This window comes from Pseudophryne corroboree, chromosome 2 (genome assembly GCF_028390025.1).
Source record: "Pseudophryne corroboree isolate aPseCor3 chromosome 2, aPseCor3.hap2, whole genome shotgun sequence".
Taxonomy (NCBI): Eukaryota; Metazoa; Chordata; class Amphibia; order Anura; family Myobatrachidae; genus Pseudophryne; species Pseudophryne corroboree.
This window is the reverse complement of record NC_086445.1, coordinates 985,822,731-985,843,285: the sequence shown is the minus strand read 5'-3', so window position 1 is coordinate 985,843,285 and position 20,555 is coordinate 985,822,731. Positions and strand designations below refer to the sequence as shown.

Genomic DNA, 20,555 nt, shown 5'->3' with positions numbered 1-20,555 from the left:
AGACATCTGATGGATGTGCGGAATAGTAACATCTTGCAGAACGCCTTCTCATGCCCGCAGCACACAAAGGAACAGTTTCACATTCCTCATGTAACATAATTGTGTTACAAATTTATTTATTTTTTTCATATAGATTTGCCAGCAGCAATGTCCAAGAAAAGTACTCTTCACCTACTCACCTACTTTTGTGAAACTTAAGTGCTGGCCCCATGAATTAAACAGGTCACGCAGATCTCCTGATTACCGGTGATCCCTGAAGCGAACATGGTCCCCATATTCTAGCATGAGGATCTCATTTCCCAATTCATCCAAGTCCAAAAAAAGAGACAGAATTTTCAGAATCTGATTGTGAGAACATACAGTATGCTATCTTCAGATGGCTTCTATTCTGGAAGCCCCGCTCGTACGTACGGGAAGGAACCCTGGGTTGTGAAGAGGGATACATTCGGATCCCTCGGCAGCCCGTCGAATCCCCATACGCATGTGCACTAGCCCTGCCGAGTCAGACAAAATGCATACATGTGCTCAAGTGCAGAATTGTACGCAGCCTACCAAGTACAATGAATACTCTTAAGGGCCCCATACACTACAACGATATGTCTGAGGCTGAAGTCGGAGGCGATTTCCCTTGAACTCTCCCAGTTGCTTCCCGGGAGTGGTTCCATACGATTCCATACGATTTGGTACATTTTGCATGCGATATATCTTATGCGATCCCAGCCATTCCAGCGGGAACCGACATATCATGAGTGCAGCACTAACGATCTAGGGGAGCCAAACCGACCCTCACGGGAACACGCATCGGATTGGATCGGATCGGAAACACCTCCAAAATGCCAGATTTCACCCGATATATCGTCCCGAATGGCTGAAATTGGATGAAATCGGGCATTATCGTTCTAGTGTATGGGGCCCTTTACACCTAATTCTGCAGAGCCCACAGTTGCAATGAATTTTGCCTAGGTGAAGATGCCACGCCGCAGCCCAGTTACTCCTCCTCAGTTGTTAGCCTTGATGTGTAATGATAATTCAGTATTCTGTGGAGCCCTGAGATTATATAGGGCCTTGTTCAGCTTCAGTTGTAGTTCTGCGACAGTAGCTGATCTGCAAGAGCCGCCCAGCATGTTAAATGTCCACCCAGCCCACAACAAGCCACCCACCGACGTGTTCGCATTTCTGCAAATGTAGCCGCAGAATTGCAAATGCATTGCAAAAAAACGCCCACCGTCTGTCAATCAGCCTGCAAGATGCGATTGCAGAAGAATTGCAAATTGTGGGTCATGCACACACAATGCGTTTGCAGCACATGCGCAGTCGTCCAATAATCATCCGATTTGCGATTTCGCTAAATTGCGGCCCTAAGCTGAATAAGGCCCTCAGTGCATACACACATGGGAGTCGCACATTTATTACTGCACTAGTTTCTGGCTACTTACTATACATGGCCGACAGCGCACTTTGCCAAACACAGATACTGCAGTAAGACTCATGTAGACTAGGACAAATTGTGTTGCAACAAAATGTTCTCTACTTCTGAAAGGCCTATTGTCTCCTTCCACTTTCCCAGGGATTCCCTTCTTTCCTTATCACCAGTGGGTTGCACAGCGTGTGCCCTGCTATTTCAGAGTGGTAATACATCAGGAGCTGCGCTCTTCTGAAATAACCTTCGGCCCTGTAATTCTCCGTTGTGTTGTATAGAAATGACTGTGATTTTGCAAAGGCACACCCAGTAATTCTAACTTCCATTTTCCAAACTGCTTCTCAATGCGCTGTGTGCGTACAGCTGTGTATTATTCATCTGCTGTAAATAAGAAAGAAATCATTCCATGCTGGGTAGCAGAAAATAAACAGTTCCGCTTTGTATCCGCTGTATTGTGCCTTCTGCAGTTCTGCTACACTTAACTTTCTATTCTTTCCTAAAAGGCTGCAGTATTCTAAGCAGCTACAGAGAGGCCTGCCTGCGGTAGCTCCTTCTGCAATAAAGAATAATGGTGTGCTTGGTAGAACATAAAAAGAGATGAGCAACATTTTCAAAGCCGGAATATTTGTCTGATTCTGCATTGGGCAGTGATATGCCGCAAGTTTTTCCAGTGTTCTCCATGGAATTGACCCTATCATATTCGGTCAGCCTGCACATTATCCTTATTATACTCTTGAATCAGGGCCGTGACTAGGGGTCTGCGGGTGATGCAGCCGTGCAGGGCCCAGGGGGGCAGCCCCGTCACTACTGCAGGACATCTGCATTTGGCTTGCAAGGTGCCTGAAATGCCATCCTGCACCGTGTAGTGCCAGCCAGGGTGTCAATAAGGTGCTCTTGGCACTCTGCGTAGAGGTCTCTGCTTTGTGCTGGTTCCAGTGGCCCCACCCCCACGACGTCACGTGTTAAGGGGATGCCACAGGGCATATTTTAGCCCCGCCCAGAAATAAGTGACGGTTGCAAAATACTGAATGCAGAATTTACAAATAGAGTTATACATGCCTAATCTCCCGAAACTCAGGTGGCTCTCCAGGACGCCTAGAAGAGTCATGTCTACCAAAGGCTGCCCGCTGCCTCCCGCTTCCGGCACAGCCCACCTGGTTTCCCCCTCCCACAGGGGGCAATCATAAAATTGGAAAGCAAGGTTAGAGTGCCTTTCCATGCAACAATTAATCTAAAACCTCGCCAGACACCCAGGCAAATCCGCCTTTTCTGCGAGGGAAATCGATTTGCGCAGAATTGTGCAGCAACTTCTCTGCCAGAAAGCAATGATACTCTACAAAGCCATTGCAGTGTGCACCTATTGCCACTAGATGGCTGTATAGTTGATGTATGAAAAGAACTGACAAGTGGTTTTAAAATCACTGGGTTCAGTTTATGAACCTGCGTTGTGCTGTTTGTCAAAGGGTTAAAGCCAGAGAAATTGGAGATTTCTCCATCCTTTTTATCGATAGTTACTGCTGTCCCTAAAGACCTATATAGGGACACAGAGTTATCCTGAGGCTTCGCTGGATAACTGGCGGGCTAAACAACTTAACGTGTGCACGGATGGCAGCCCCATAGGTGCATTTAACATTACACTTTCACCGACTGCGATCTATGGGGGTAATACAGACCTGATCGTAGCAGCAAATTTGTTAGCAGTTGGGCAAAACCATGTGCACTGCAGGTGGGGCAGATGTAACATGTGCAGAGAGAGTTAGATTTGATGGGTTATTTTGTTTCTGTGCAGGGTGAAAACTGGCTGCTTTATTTTTACACTGCAATTTAGATTTCAGTTTGAACACACCCCACCCAAATCTAACTCTCTCTGCACATGTTATATCTGCACCCTCCTGCAGTGCACATGGTTTTGCCCAACTGCTAACAAATTTGCTGCTGCGATCAACTCTGAATTACCCCCTATACCTACAGCATCGCCTCAGTGGATAGATAGATGAATGGGGGGGGCAGTCTAATTTATATCCATAATCTTAGTAATGCGAACACCTCGGCCTGATTGACAGGCAGGGGCATTTTTTGCGGGGCGGTGTTGCGGGTAAAACGGGGATGGGAACGTTTTCGGGGCGGAGGTAGGGGGGCATCCACAATTCAGTGATTCATCGCTTCCGGGTATTTGCATGCTGGGCGGCCCCCAGAACGTGATCGCAGGCACTTTTGCTAAAATAGCAAAACTGCAACTGAAGCTGAATAAGGCACTATGGGGATAATTCAGATTTGATCACAGCAGCAAATTTGTTAGCTAATGGGCAAAACCATGTGCACTGCAGGAAGAGGGGTGGGGGCAGAGCCGGCCGTAGGCATAGGCAAATGCCTAGGGCATTTGGTATGCTTAGGGGCATCAGCAGCTTCTGCTGATTAAAATGATATGCGGCATGCCTATATTCTGTGTGTGACTGCGGCTGTATCTGCATATGAAATGCTATGTTGCAGTGTATTGCTGGTAATCACCGTAATGTAGCATTTCGTATACAGATACAGCCACAGTCGCACACAGAATATAGGCATGCCACATATCATTTTAATCAGCAGAAGCTGCACCCGACGTTAGCAGAGCTGCCAGCTGACTCATGCCAGGCATCTCCATCAGAACTAGCGGCGGTGCTAGGGGGCACCAGCCAAAATCTTGCCTAGGGCATCATATTGGTTAGGGACGGCTCTGGGTGGTGGGGGGCAGATATAACACCCAAATCTAACACTCTCTGCACATGTTACATCTGCCCCACCTGCAGTGCACATGGTTTTGCCCAGTAGCGAACAAATTTGCTGCTGCGATCAGATCTGAAGTAGGCCCATAGTACTCTACATCCACACCTCCTTTTCTTGTTTGTTTGTTTGACACGCAGATAATCCCTGCACTGCTGGGAAAAAAGGGTCAGTATAGGTATAGCTTAACATAACAGACTCCAAATGATAGTATACCCTAGCTGGGAATTCTCATAAGAGTCTCCTTCCCATTCCAAATGTTGTAACAGCTGGTAACACTCAGTAATGATCCTGCCATTGGAAAGAGAATCACATTACTCTCGTATACCACAGGTTATGGTTTGTTTCCTGAAATTAGCTTATAAGTGTAATTAAGATCTGTTCTCTTTCCACTTTTAGAAACTGACAAACAAACTTACATTAGGAACTCATCCAGATTCATTAGTTTATTTCTCATACACAGGTAATTAAAGAGTAATCCCTCACAAGCAATACAATTATAATTCTATCTGACATGCAGCTTCCCCTGGAAAAGCTATTGTAATTTAATTTATACCTAGAGAAATCTGTAGTCTGTAACATTACAAAGAGAAGATAAGTGTCTGTTAAAAGCCTGTGTTCTACATTCTGAAAATGTATAGTAATAGTCCATTGTTCCATCGTTGCTTCCTGCCTGTGGAAAGCAAATTGTTTCTAACACGGTCACACAAAATGCTGCCTCCTTCTCATAGTCTCACTATAGTAGCAGAGCGTGGGGCAGAGAGATGCGTCTTACAGCGGAGCGTGGGGCTGAGGGATGAGGTATGTGTTTTACAGCGGAGCGTGGGCGCTGAGGGATGCGTCTTACAGCGGAGCGTGGGGCTGAGGGATGCGTCTTACAGCGGCGCGTGGGGATGAGGAATGCGTTTTACAGCGGAGCATGGGGCTGAGGAATGCGTTTTACAGCGGAGCGTGGGGCTGAGGAATGCGTTTTACAGCGGAGCGTGGGGCTGAGAGATGCGTCTTACAGCGGAGCGTGAGGCTGAGGGATGCGTCTTACAGCGGAGCGTGGGGCTGAGGGATGCGTCTTACAGCGGAGGGTGGGGCTGAGGGATACGTCTCTCAGTGAAGTGTGGGGCTGAGGAATGCGCCTTACAGCAGGGCATGGGGCTGAGCTATGCGCCCCATACTCCGCTGCAAAGCCCCATACACACGGCAAGGTGGGCTGTCGTGGCCGCCACTGACTATATTGTGCCCGGAGGCATGTAGTCAGTATCGACCCACTATATTTTCTTGCAATGCTGATCCTGCGGGGTCACGCATCGGCATCGCAAGCTAATACACACGGTGCGATATGCACTTTGTTTCACATCGCATGGAAAATCGCACCGTGTGTATGCAGTTTAAGACACATCCCTCAGCCCCACGCTCTGCTGTGTCTTACAGTGGAAAGGGAGGCTGTGATGTGTCTTACATCAGAGCGTGGGGCTGAGTGATGCGTCTTACATCGGAGCGTGGGGCCGAGTGATCCGTCTTACAGCAGAGCATGGGGCTGGGTGATGTGACTTACATCAGAGCGTGGGGCTGAGTGATGCATCTTACATCGGAGCATGGGGCTGATGGATGTGAAGATTGTGTCGTACAGCAGAGCATGGGGCTGAGGGATGTATCTTACAGCGGAGCGTGGGGCCGAGTGATCCGTCTTATTATTTATTTATTTATTAACAGTTTCTTATATATGTCTTACAGCAGAGCATGGGGCTGGGTGATGTGTCTTACATCAGAGCGTGGGGCTGAGTGATGCATCTTACATCGGAGCATGGGGCTGAGGGATGTGAAGATTGTGTCGTACAGCAGAGCATGGGGCTGAGGGATGTATCTTACAGCGGAGCGTGGGGCTGAGTGATGCGTCTTATAGCGGAGCCTGGGGCTGAGGAACATGAGGATTGTGTCTTACAGCAGAGCGTGGGACTGAGTGATGCGTCTTACGTGGAGCGTGGGGCAGAGGGATGCGTCTTACGTGAGGCGTGGGGCAGAGGGATGCGTCTTACAGAGAAGCGCGGGGCTGATGGATGCGTCTTACAGCAGAGCGTGGAGCTGAGGGCTGCGTCTTACAGTGGAGCGTGGGGCTGAGGGCTGCGTCTTCCAGCAGAGCTTGCGGCAGATGGATACGTCTTACATCTGAGCGTGGGGCTGAGGGCTGCGTCAGTGGAGCACGGAGCTGAGGGATGTGAGGATTGTGTCTTACAGCTGAGTGTGGGGCTCAAGGGAGGGTGCGTCTTACAGCCCAGATATAGTACATTTCTGTTGTAGAACATTTCTGTAACGCTATAAGCAATGATACAGAATGTTAATTATTGCAGCTACATGATAAGTAGACTTCAGGTGCTTTGAAAAAACGAAAACATTATCTTATTTATAAAGAACAATAGAAACTACTACAAGTTCATTAGGATAAATGTGTATTTAGGAATCACTGTATTACTGGGAGTGGGAGCCACCATATTCTATTTGTCAGAGACTTTTCCAGCGAGTACCGGCTACACAGGATAATGAGCCACACATAGGTGTGACTGGTGGGGTAGTGGCTGCTATGGAGCCCACCAGTTACACTGCCCTGTGTAGCTATGCCCTTGCTGCCACAGAGGGAGATAGCGCAGGGTCTGTGGATAGAAGCATTAATACATTGACACAAATGTTACCGCAGACAAATGCTCACTGCAAAAGACACAGCAAACAAAACACATATGTGCAACATGTCTCTACACGATACAAAGATCATACATCCAGCTTGTTATTCTCTCCTTCACTACACGCACCTTTGTCTGCCACTACATTCTTACTGACATACGTAGAGGTAATAGAAAATGTGATCTTTTCACAAAACAGTAAGAGGGAGATGTACTAAGCTTTGAAAAGTGATACATTTCACGGTGATAAAATACCAGCCAATCAGCTCCTAACTGCCCTGTTACATGATGAGTTTGAAAAATGACAGTTAGGAGCTGGTTGGTTGGTACTTTTATCACCGTGCGAATTTATCACTTTTCAAGGCTTAGTACATCTGGCCCTAAGACTGGAAGCACAAGACTTTTAGAATTGGATGGATATACAGCGCCATCTATAATCCAGAAAATGTGTGCCAATAATGATTCGCTAGGTGCCATTGAGTCTCACAGTTTACACCTACTTCCGGATACTTGGAAACCGGCGGAAAATCAATCGGCACCTGGTTTTGCGAGATAGCCGCAAATGCACCTCCAACCTTCTTCCGAATTAATCAAATTACACTTTTTTCCTACAATGCCGCTCAGTTTAGCTTCACTCATGCAAGTTAGGATGTATCACGACCGTCTATAGTTTAGGTGTCAACCAGTGAAAAGAGTGGAAAATTGGATAAGCGGAGACATTGCCAAAATGGACCAGCTTATACCTATCATATTATAGAATGTACTATATTAATGCTACCTTGAAGCTGGTTGGTTGCCATTGGCAAATTCTTCACTGGTCCACTTCTCCACCATTTCACTGCTTGATACATCACCCCCAAAGGCTTGTGCCTTACGGTACACAGTGGAACGTCTCGCCACCTGCCCTTACCAAGAAATTACCTCAATATACCCACATCATCCCATAGGCCATTGCACTCTTGAAGTCACTGCCATCTTAGTCTGAAATGCATGTACCACCTAGGGATTGGCATGGCTGCCACCATCACAGTCTTGTATCCGATGGATCATCCACCGTTTCATTACATTCATTCAGCTGCGGACACCCGGAAACTTTTTCTGGCTTCAGTCGCACATGTGCACTAATTAACCATCGTTGTTGCAATGGCGGCATCACCGCCATGATTAGACGGCCATCTTGTAATAGCCATCTATACTGCCACCCTGTGTCGGTGCTTAAAAATAAGCGGGTGATGTCACCAAGGAACATTTGTGCAGGTTACATTTGGTAACGGAGTCCTTCAGACTGCAGCGGAGTTTCTGTATATTTGAATACAGACACAAGAACAGGAGACTGCCTGCTGCTATATATATAAAAATAAGGGGATATGTTCTAAGGGGTGTGGTATGGTATGCCGGGCTCCTGGCGACCAGCATACCGGCGCCGGAAGCCCGACCGCCAGCATACCGACAGCGTGGCGAACGCAAATGAGCCCCTTGCGGGGGCTCGCTGCGGGCACGGTGGCGCGCTACGTGCGCCACGGTATTTATTCTCCCTCCAGGGGGGTCGTGGACCCCCACGAGGGAGAAAAACTGTCGGTATGCCGGCTGTCGGGATTCTGGCGCCGGTATACTGTACGCTGGGATCCCGATAGTCGGCATACTGAAGACCACCCGTTCTAAGCCAGGATGTGGGCAAGTATGCTTTATCACCGTCCATTTTATCACTTTCCAAGGCTAAGTACATCTGCCCCTAAGTAATTACCAGTCCCTTTGTTGCCCTATATGTCAGATGGACTGCTCTCAGTGACCAAATACACTCTCGCTTAAGCACTGGCTTGCTTATAAATCAACTGTTACTGAAACACAGGAATCGCTATAAATTGACATATCACCCCGACGATATATCACATAGGACCGTTTTTCTCATAAGATGATAAAATCACCTGTTCTTAGTTAAGGTTTCAGTGGTGTAATGGGATGTACTACATAACACGTTGCGGGATTATTAGAATTCGCACTAGAAGAGTGTTATTGTGTGCTCCAAAAGCGCGATCACACTCTTTAAATGTGCAAGCGGAGTGTCTGGAATTAACCAGCTATAACACTAGATTTCTAGTTTTCTCCGCAAGTTGCTATCTCTTATCTACAATACGCATAGAGCTTGTGGAGGTAATTCAGAGTTGATCGCAGCAGCAAATTTGTTAGCAGTTGGGCAAAACCATGTGCACTGCAGGTGGGGCAGATGTAACATGTGCAGAGAGAGTTAGATTTGGGTGGGTTATATAGTTTCTGTGCAGGGTAAATATTGGCTGCTTTATTTTTACACTGCAATTTAGATTTCAGTTTGAACACACCGCACCCAAATCTAACTCTCTCTGCACATGTTACATCTACCCCACCTGCACTGCACATGGTTTTGCCCAACTGCTAACAAATTTGCTGCTGCGATCAGATCTGAATTACCCCCTGTGTTTGAATCTCTTTGCCACCGCTGCAAATGTAAAGTCAATAAAATGAGCGCCAGAAAACAGACGATAATCTCAGGGCACAAACACTAACTGGAGTAATGGAAATAAATGTGCAATGCATTTACATTTACTTGGCTGGCCTGCTTGGAACAGATCCACCGACCGCCAGCCCCTAAGGCTTTTTACACATTAACGACTCATCCCATGGTGGGAGGGCTCATGTATATTGCTGTTTGAGAAGGCGGTTCTGCCACTGCTGAACCTTGCACTTCAAAAATGATCAACTATAATGAGTTTTCTCACAGTCCCTGTGTTAAATTACTATTGAGCGAGGCTATGTACACTACACACTGGTGTTTGCCTCCGCTTACACACATTTACTGTTCAGAAAAAAAATGTGACTGTTAGTGGAAAATTAAGGAGGGGATGTATCGGTGCTTGAAGAGAGAGAAAGCGGAGAGAGAGATAAAGTGCTATAAATCAGCTTCTGCCATATTACAGGCTGTGGGCGGGATGTACTCTAAGGGAAATGCAGCCAAAAAAAATTTGTATACTTTCGCTTGGACCCGATGAATTTCTTCTTGCATTCCTGAGAGGGATCCGGCTGTATTCCTCCCAGTTTTCCCTGCGATGCATGCGTCATTCTGCACCTGGGACTTACCGGAAGAGCCGTCCTTCGTGATATTCTCTGTATATATAGGCGTTGGTAATGTTGGGATGCATCACATCCACGATGAAAGACGTAGTTCATCCCGTCCTGTGTTTGAAAAATTATAGGAGCTGATTGGTTGGTAATTTATCTCTCTCCAACGCTTAATACATCTCCTCCTTTTTCTGTTTTAACATTGGGAGTAAATCACTCATCATGGAGAATGTTGACACCTTGGCATCCCTTCATCCACTGGATATAAGGCTGATGTAAATCTAAGGAAGCACCAACGCTGTACTGTATAAAATGAAGCCACAACCGGATTGTTTTATTAAGGATTCCGCTTAATGCTGAGCTAGAGCTTAATAAAATAAAACATAATGAAAAAATGTTATTAAGAGAACAGGCCTCAGAGATAAAATGTCAGGAGACCAGTCACAATACCGACGCCTGTACCCCACACCCTCACAATCCCGACAGTGGGCAGTCCACGACACCCATAGAGTGGGATCAGAACCTCTGGCTTAGTTGCGCTCGCCCCCCCCCCCCCCCTTCCCAATCTCCACCGGGCATCTAAAAGCCGGGACCCGCCGTTGCTATGGTGACCGGCGGTCTCCTGACTCCAACCCGAATAACCCTATAAATGACTTTTGAAGAGATGTACTAAGCCTTGAAGAGAGATCAAGTATTGGGAGATAAAGTACCAGCCAATCAGCTCCTACCTGTCATGTTACAGGCTGTGTTTGAAAGGGGAGACAAGGTGATTGGTTGGTACTTATGCTCAACTTTATCACTCTCTGAGGCTTAGTAAATCTGCCCTTTTGTCCCTATGCTGTAAACTGCTGCATACATGTTGTTGTGCCATAAACATATACATCAATACAACAATGGTGTAATAATATGATATATATAAAAATGTTGTAACGCTATTCTCATGTAAAATTGCTGGGAATGATCTGATTTTGTACCTACGTCATTTTGAAAATGCCTCCTGACGCCTGTTATCCATCATGTTCTCATGTGCTATTGAAACGTACACTTCCATTTGTTCAGCATCTGTAGTCAAACCATACATCAAAACCCTGATGACCTTATGTGGCTGTAGTGTACATCGTTCTCACTTAGCACAAACCAGATGTACCTCTGATCCCTCACAAACAAAACTCTACCAGGAAACCTGGACTGGCTTCTATTCCAAAACAAGACCCATCAGCACACATGTGCAAATGGTTTATGATGTACAGGGGGTGTTATGGGTTCTTGCTCAACACATTGCTAAATCCTACTGTTTACACACACACATAGTCATGGAATTAGCGTCAAAGGTAGCAGTATATGGTCACTGACACAGCGGCTAATTCAGATGGAGGTGCTATCACTCCCATGGAAGCAGCAGTGATAGCACTTGTATGGTAATGCAGCAGGAGGCGTATATTACAAGCAGACACAGCAGCGGATCACTGACACACCATCTGGCTGCCTGCGGCACACAAGCCGCCCATCACAGAGGCCAGGAAATCTCCGTCCAGCGACGGAGATCCCTGGCCTCTACCTTCTTCCTCCTAAACAGCACCGACATGCTTCTATTTTGGAAAAAGGAGGCCTTCGCTAACCCCCCACTCCCGAGACGGCAGCAGACTGTCAATCCTGTGTCACAGAGAGGGTAGTTTGCGCATCAGGAAGCAGCTCAGTCCATAGCTGAATAACCCCCCCCCCCCAGTGCTTAGGTGCAAAATAAGGGTCTCCACCGATTTTTGAACATTGATGCAAAACCAATTGTACACAGGCCCCCATGTTTCTTAAAACACCAGAGTCCATGGTTTCTAGGCAACTAGTACACTTTGGAAACAACATAATCAGAAATGTAAATGCTCATTAGGCCTTAGTGAATTGTAGGGTGTGTTAGCAGAAACTACTCTAGAACCATTATTAAGGCGTCATACACTTTTGACCCTTTCGGTTGACAAATGCAACAGTTCCCAACGAGTAATATTAAGATAAGTTGAGCATACTTTGAGACAAGTATTGTTCTCTGCTGGGTCTACTAATGATCAAAGAAGCCGGCTGTGTACCATGCCAGTGGGGTTCAATGTTAAATAAAAACAACAACCAAAAAGTTGCATCTCCACAAAAGAAAAAGCAGCCAACCCCCGGCTGCCTATCACCTCTGCATTTACACGCTAATTATAGAGGCGCAACCTCATGCATGTTAAATGACTCTGCACCTTTTGTTCCTCAGTTTTACCTGCTTCTAGACTGGTTTCAGATGTTTACTCGCATAAGGGCATGGGAGTTTTAGTAATTTGCTTCAGCTGAAAAAATACTGTTGTAACAGAACAATTTTGCAGCCAAAGCTGCACATGGGCAGTACCAGTGATAGAGGGGGTCATTCCGAGTTGATCTCTCACTGACGATTTTCGCAGCGCAGCGATCAGGTAAAAAAAATGGTAAAACTGCGTATGCACCGCAATGCGCAGGCGCGTCGTACAGGTACATAGAGGATCGGTGCTGGGCAATGGATTTAGGGGGTCATTCCGAGTTGTTCGCTTGCAAGCTGCTTTTAGCAGCTTTGCACACGCTAAGCCGCCGCCTACTGGGAGTGAATCTTAGCTTATCAAAATTGCGAACGAAAGATTCGCAATATTGCGAAAAAACTTCTCTGTGCAGTTTCTGAGTAGCTCGAGACTTACTCTGCCAGTGCGATCAGTTCAGTGCTTGTCGTTCCTGGTTTGACGTCACAAACACACCCAGCGTTCGCCCAGACACTCCTCCGTTTCTCCAGCCACTCCCGCGTTTTTCCCAGAAACTGTAGCGTTTTTTCACACACACCCATAAAACGGCCAGTTTCCACCCAGAAACACCCACTTCCTGTCAATCACATTACGATCACCAGAACGAAGAAAAAACCTCGTAATGCCGTGAGTAAAATACCAAACTGCATAGCAAATTTACTTGGCGCAGTCGCACTGCGGACATTGCGCATGTGCATTAGCGACTAATCGCTCCATTGCGAGAAAAAAATACAGAGCGAACAACTCGGAATGACCCCTAGTGAAGATTCCATTCTCACAGCCGATCGCAAGGAGATTGACAGGAAGTGGGCGTTTGTGGGTGTCAACTGACCGTTTTCTGGGAGTGTTTGGAAAAACGCAGGCGTGTCCAAGCGTTTGCAGGGCGGGCGTCTGACGTCAATTCTGGACACGAACAGGCTGAAGTGATCGCAAGGGCTGAGTAAGTTCAGACCTACTCTGAAACTGCACAAAATGTTTTTGCAGAGCTCGGCTGCAAAGACGTTCGCTCACTTTCAAAGTGAAAATACACTCCCCCGTGGGCGGCGACTATGCGTTTGCACGGCTGCTAAAAGTAGCTAGCGAGCGATCAACTCGGAATGAGGGCCAGGGTACATATAGACAGACTGTTTCCATAGATGTATCTCCCTTTGGAGAGACACGCCAATAAGGAACGGCATAAACAGCGTTAGTCAGACCAGAATTAACATGACCCACCACCACATCTATGCAATGCAGTCCGATGATATCATCGTACGAAACCACTGGATTAAAATGTACACTCTACTTGTGGCTATGTATGGAACATGGTGTCATTACTCATGTTAAAGAAAACAACAGCGGCCTGTAGTGGAAATCTAGGCAATCTGAGCCCTGTAAAAAAAAAAATAATAATAAAAAAATAAAATGAAAAATAATAATATATATATATATATATAATTTATTTTTTTAAAGCAAGATTTCCTCTCGTGTATATTTAATGCAGGCACTACTTAACTCACCACAACATTGCACTCACAGAAGCTCCCGCATCACGGCAATAAAGGCATCACACAGCCGGTGGGATATATATGTAGACAGGGGCCTATAAAAAATGAAGCCTGCGTACAATTAGCTGGTAAATCACACTGTGGCTCTGCAGCCGCAAGCCCCTGGGAATGCCCTGTAACACAACAAAGGCAAGCGTTTAGCATTAGCGGGCCACTACGAATTTAGCTTGCCCACCTAAGCGACTGCCACTTTTTATAGTTTAATCCCATCTCGTCTGTTCCTTCCACACGTTGCATTCATGTGTGCAAAGTGCAGTCTAATGTTTTCCAGGGATCAGGGTTATTTCTAGAATAAGAAAATAAAAATCTAGGCTCTTATTTATCAATGAGTGATAAATTTCACTGTGAGTGATAAATTGCACCAGCCAATCAGCTCCTAACTGACATGTTACAGACTGTTTGAAAAATGTCAGTTAGGAGTTGATTGGCTGGTGCAATTTATCACTCACGGTGAAATTAATCACTCATTGATAAATAAGGGCTAGTGGTTTGTTTGTTTTTCACCTCACACAATTATGTTGGCATCCAAAGACAAAAAGATACCTCAGGTTGCCCTTTTCATGCCCAGGGTTGTCCCTGAGGCCATGTAATGACCAGTGCATTGTGTATTTTTGGTAGAAGGGACAGAGGAGAGGACTCAGGAGGGGTGTGTGGTGGAGGAGGAGGAAGCAGTGGATTTTGGGCTGAGTGCAGGAGGAGGGGGAAGGATTTGAATAGGGGTTTTGCAGCACAGTCAGTGTAGCGCTCAGATCACATCTGTTCCCGCCGCCTGTGATGGGATTATATTACTGCAGAGAGTGAATGAGGCTTTAGACAGGGAGAGCCTCAGTGCCTGCACCTCTTTCCTGCCTCTCTCTCCTCTGTACATTCATTTCATTCCCACTGCTGCTGCTACTACTATCAGGCTGGGATCATGTGCAGCCACCCACTCCCACTATAGTAGCATTTGCTCCATTGCTAAAAACTAAAAGGAGATTGCATTACATTGCATGGCTGCAGTGGCTGGACATTAGGCTGCCCGGGTTCCCTGCCACATACAGACACACAGACCTTTGTATGGCTGCTGCCCCAGTTCTGCTGGGGTCACTCACTGGCTGACTGCTGGGGCTGATCACTTGTCTTGCTCTGTGTCCCCCCTGCAGGATGCCGGCCGCTGCTGGGGACGGGCTCAGCGAATCTCCCCCCAGGTTCCTGCTGGGGGAGAAGCCCCCGGTGCAACTGGAGGACACCTTCCTGCCGGCCTCTGTGAGCAACGTGTCCCGGGAGAGCCTTCGCAACTTCCAGCACACCAAGAGAGTGGGCAACTACCTGATCGGGAAGAAGCTGGGAGAGGGCTCCTTCGCCAAAGTCCGGGAGGGTCTCCATGTGGTGACCGGAGAGAGGGTAATTATTTATTATGTTACATGTATGAGTGATACAGTGCATGGGAGAGGTGGTGCCCTTTACTGGAACTGCAATGTCTGTATGGTCCATATAAAAAGAATAGTGTGTGTGTGTGTATATATATATATAATTGCCATGCAAATTGTATGAATTTATTACTGTTAATGCCATGAAAAATGTTTATATTATCTACATATGTTTTTATACAGATTGATATTATATAGTTGTGTATATACGGCGCTGCGAAACACTTGTGGTGCCTTTATAAATCAAATGTAATAATAATTGTTTGCAAGGTGATGCTTACTACATAGAAACCCAGCTCAGCTCTTGATTTTTACACGAATAGTATAATATATACGTTCTATATACAGATGTGTCCACATACACCTATGTTTAAATTGCGCCATATATCCCCATTTGGCGTGCCACAGACTCAGCGACTTAGCCGTGCTATGCGAGATGGAATTAGTATTCCGGCTGAAGGGATGCCGGCTATAAGGATTCCGACAGCGGCATACCGTCAGCCGTAATACCGGCAGCGAGTCCCCTCGCGGGCTCGCTGCACTCAAAATGCTTCAGACCCACCACCCGACTGGGAATACTGGGGAGCAGTCGGTATTCCGACCACTGACAGTTTACCTGCTGCTGGGATTCCGGCGTCTGGATCCTGAACGCCGGGATCCCGACAGCTGATATATTAACTGCATCCCGTGCTATGCCATTTTTTTTCATAAGATATGCACCTTTATCCGCAACTGTGTATCAACTCCTTTGCGACAAAATACTAACCCTAAGTACATAGCACATTAGGAGGCCGATGCAATTCAGCATGGTAAGAATAGCACTGGGATGGAGGTCCCGGGGCTATTCAATTGACAGCTCTGCCCAACTAAAGGATTTCTGCTCTTGATCCGATGTGTGAGCAGAAATCTGACTAAACTAGTGCCGCTATGCTGTTTTCTGCCTTAGAGCATGCGCAAATAGCATCACGGCCTCCATTTAAGTCAGATAATGGCGGTTACCGTGACTAAACACCTGGCTTATGGCACAGTAACTGATATCCCCTGACTAAGTGCCGGGCACAATTGCATAGCTCCGGGACCTCCTTCCAGGTGCTATTCATATCACGCTGAATTGAATCGCACCCTATGATTGAATTAAGTTGCAAAATTCAGGAATAAGTACATCATTGAGGGCAAGGGTCAGAGGTCCTGTTTGAATGTCTTGCACCACGAATCGTTATGCTTAATGATTGACTTTATGCCTACTCCGTTGTGTTAAAGATATTAATCCTTAGTACCTAGTACGTTCTAAGCAAATTTGTTTTAATGACTGTATGTTAATCCCGTATCGAATGTCTGTGGTCTTAGGTGAGCAAGGTTTGAATAATCAAAATAAAAATGATAAAAATAACTTTTTATTTAAAAACTTCAAAACTTTTTGACGTTGACTGTAAATAATCCAGAAACTTGTTGCTGGCCCTTATTTACTGTCTTTCCCTAGGGAAGACACTGAGCGTCTGCTACAATCAGACATCATGATTTTCTCTCTAACAGTAAATCTATTAAGAATCCAGTCAAAATATATTAAATCAGGTGCGTGGGGAAGGCTAATGAATTTCTTTCCCGAGAGATCCTGACTCTGGCTGGGAGCTGTAACCTTTCCTCAGGGTCAAGTCATTGAAACCACAGTCCGCTACTAAAGCCACCCGGCCCTCCTGGCCACTTGCAGTTTAGAGAGGGGTAATTTAGACTGGGGTGGTCCCTGTTTTGGAGGAAGTGCCTGAAGCTGTTTCTGTTACGTGCTCCTCCGGGTGCTATTATATTGCACACCTGGTTTAACAGAATGGATAATAATGCAGCAGTGGCTGACTAAACACATGTTAAGTAAGTGATCTACTGTGTCCCTTATATACAACACCGCCCTAAAAGACCATGCCAAATTTTTCATGCACTGGTCCCCTCCACCCTTCTCTGTTCATCGCTTACTCCTATTCGCCTGATTTGCTCCGAGTGTTGGGAAATGCGCCGTTTGTGAAATATGTCCTGATACCATGAAGTAATAATAGGCAAAATATTTCTTATCTGTCTAGAATATAATTCACAAGTGATTATAAACATTGTAATCCCTATCATTATTACAAAACGGCTATTAAAACAACACAAGCGTACTGATACCTGATTTTCAAGCTCGCATTTCTGACCCTAGGGGAATATTTGGGATCACACAGAGGCTGCAGCTTCTTTGAAAACATTTTCTGCCCTGACCTTGGCGTAGCTTTAAAACTTCCTGGAAAGTTTTCTTGCTCTTAGTTTTTTAGCAACTGAAAAAATACAGTGTAGCTCGGTGATTGTGGGTGGCTACTGTTTGCAAGTCCAGAAAATGTTGCCCTGATCCATATATTTAATTCTGCTCTTTTCTCATGCACCTATTGGGACAAAGTCCATGTTTTATAAGCTACATAAGTAGCAGTTTGGCCATAGGGCCTAATTCAGACCTGATCGCTGCTGCTGTGCGTTTGATCAGGTCTGAACTGCTCCGGTGCGTGCCAGACAGTCGACGGCTGTCTCAGCCCTGCGATCGCCTCTGCCTGATTGACAGGCAGAGGCGGTCGCTGGGCGAGAGGGGGCGGGCCAGCTGCGTTTAGCTGTTGTTTAAGGGGTATGGTCCGGGCAACGCAGGCTTGCCCGAACCGTTGGGGGGGGGGGGGGGGGGGGGGGGGGGCGGTGGCTGCATGATGTCGCACGCAGGAGCTGCGCTGGTAGGGAGCTACTCATCCAGTACAAAGCATCGCCGCTGTGCGATGCTTTTGTACTCGTGCGACGGGGCAGGGCCTGACATGCGGGGCGGCCTAGCCCTGTGCTGGGCGTCCCCCCGCATGTCAGGGAAGCTGATCATAGATGTGATAAATGTAGCACATCTACGATCAGGTCTGAATTAGGCCTATAGTCTGGATACTACGGTACGTAACAGGCTGTGCAGATTTCTGTGTAGGAAGGTGTAATAAGAGAGGCTGCCCCCTACTGGTCATCCAAAGTGCTCATCGGAAACATGTGCCATGTGGTGACTGCTAATAGTACTTAGTATTTATACCAGGCATGTCCAAACTGCGGCCCTCCAGCTGTTGTGAAACTACATATCCCAGCATGCCCTGACACAGTTTTGCTGTCAGAGAATGCTAAAGCTGTGTCAGGGTATGCTGGGATGTCTAGTTTCTCAACAGCTGGAGGGCCGCAGTTTGGACATGCCTGATTTATACAGTGTGTATTACTGATCACTATCCCCGTTCCCGCAATAGTCATGATCCGTTAAATGCTGCGTAAGGCAGTGGTGTTCTGCTACAGCCTTAAAACACACTGAACAGGTCATGTTTTCAGGATTTCTGCCTGTGTAAATAGGTGGGATAATTACTGACTCAGAAAAATAAATGAACTCGCCTGTGCAGGATTATCCGTAAAACATGTCCTGTGAGTTGTATGCCAGTGGTGTAGGGTAACACACCATCGGCTGGAACACAAGTCCCTACTGACAGGAAGGAAATGTGATGTACTCAGTATTGTGTTCAGCAGTGTATCCTGAGCTTGGGAAAATCGCACTCTCTTGAGCAAGTACTAGGGCGCTTCAGGGGTCCTCCGTTCAAACCTTGGGGTCAGTAGGATCTCTTAAGGGTGCAGCGCCCTTAGGTCAGTGTTTCCCAACTCCGGTCCTCGACTCTTAACAGTGCATGTTTTACAGATCTCCTCAGTATCGCAATTAAAATAATTAGCATCATCTGTGAATTTTTAAAAATGTCAGCCAGTAACAAATACACCTGTGGACCAACTTGGAGATCTGTAAAACATGCGGTTTTGGGGGTCCCTTAGGACTGTAGTTTAGGGCCCCATACACTAGAACGATATGTCTGAGGCTGAAGTCGGAGACGATTTCTCTTGAACTCTCCCGGGAGTCGTGCCATACGATTTGGTACATTTTGCATCTGATATATCGTATGCAATCCCAGCCATGCCTGCGGGAACAGACATATCACGAGTGCAGCACTAACGATCTAGGGGAACCGATCCGACCCTCACGGGAACGCGGATCGAATCGGAAACACATCCAAAATGCCCGATTTCACCCGATATATCGGCCCAAAATTGGCTGAAATCTGGCATTATCGTTCTAGTGTATGGGGCCCTTAAGGAAACACAGGGGTCGATTCAATTCACCAACAGTTGAATAGCGCCGGGAATTAGCTCCCGGCGCTATTCAATACAGCACCAAGTGACACTAATTGTTGGGAATTCTTCTCTAACCCCCCGGGGGATGAGAGAGGAAATCCGACAAAAGTGCTGCCGCAAGGCTGATTCTGTCGGGAATCAGCATCGCGGCGGGGGGGGTGTTTAAGTCAGAGAATGCCCGTTCTCCCGACAAAACAACCTGTTAAGTCTGGGAGAATGGGCATTCGCCGACTTAACTTGAGCTGAATTGAATAGTGCCGGGAGCTAATTCCCGGCGCTATTCAACTGTCTGTGAATTGAATCGACCCCACTGACTTCAGTGTTCTATATTTTGGCAGCCAGACTCCAGGGATTTGCCTGTTCTAGCTTACCCTGACACTAACAAACCTAGCATTGCTCTGTTAATGTCTGTGTTCTTTACATATATAATAATATTCTCACTGCACTGGAATTCTGAGCTTTTCATGTAAAGGTTGTTACCGATTCCACTTCGGTAAACTGCTCAGTTTCCGTCTATGGGGGAGATTCATTTGTTTGAAAAGTCAGTTGGGTGTCTGTGTTTTCCTGATTATTAGATAGGAAAAAACAGACACCCAACCGACTTTTCAAACAATTGAATTCCCCCCATGTGTCACAGTGCACTGTACACAGCGGTCACCCCATTTCACAAATATTAATTATTGACGGTAAATAAATGAAGCACTAAATACAGTCATATGGATACTTGCTAAACCTTGGCTTTAAGCGCTGGATTTAAAAAGACGATAATACATGCAAAATATGGCATATCACTATTGCCTTTTTTAAATTTCTTCCTGAAAGCCGGTAAAAATTGGTGGCTTTGAAAAAAAAAACCCTGATATTTAGTAACTATACCCCGTAATGTATATTTGGTTCTCTTTATGAGAGATGCTGCTTGTTACAAGCCTCCTGTCCGTCATTCTATAATCGTTTTGTCTGTCTGGCCAGGATCCAGGCCCCTTATGTAATGTTATATTCTGTGTACATCCTATGGCTGGGTTCCAGTGGATCTCTCAAGAAATGACCAAATGCTTTTAAACCTTTCAGTCCTTGTTAGTAGTTGAAGTGTTACAGATATTCTGTCTGCCGCACTCACCTCCACTAGTAATCCCGCACCTGGGAAGACTTTACTCTGATCC

General features: G+C 46.4%; 1 protein-coding gene and 1 long non-coding RNA gene across 3 annotated transcripts in view; one reads left to right on the top strand and one right to left on the bottom strand.

Annotated features, from left to right (window-relative positions):
* Window positions 1–13,812, bottom strand: part of LOC135050180 (uncharacterized) — a 79,393-nt gene extending 65,581 nt beyond the window's left edge. Inside the window, exon 1 of the long non-coding RNA XR_010241564.1 lies at window positions 13,742–13,812. This is a non-coding gene — a long non-coding RNA (uncharacterized LOC135050180). The remainder of the gene's footprint in view (window positions 1–13,741) is intronic.
* The window catches only part of HUNK (hormonally up-regulated Neu-associated kinase), an 87,031-nt gene that overhangs the window by 5,132 nt on the left and 61,344 nt on the right, over window positions 1–20,555 (top strand). Inside the window, exons 1-2 of one of the 2 annotated variants that reach the window (XM_063956401.1) lie at window positions 14,323–14,337; window positions 14,932–15,172. In XM_063956401.1, coding sequence (XP_063812471.1) covers window positions 14,933–15,172 — 240 coding nt within the window. In that variant the 5' untranslated portion in view covers window positions 14,323–14,337; window position 14,932. Of the gene's footprint in view, window positions 1–14,322; window positions 14,338–14,931; window positions 15,173–20,555 lie in introns of those variants that run through there. The other variant, XM_063956400.1, reaches the window with a different exon arrangement.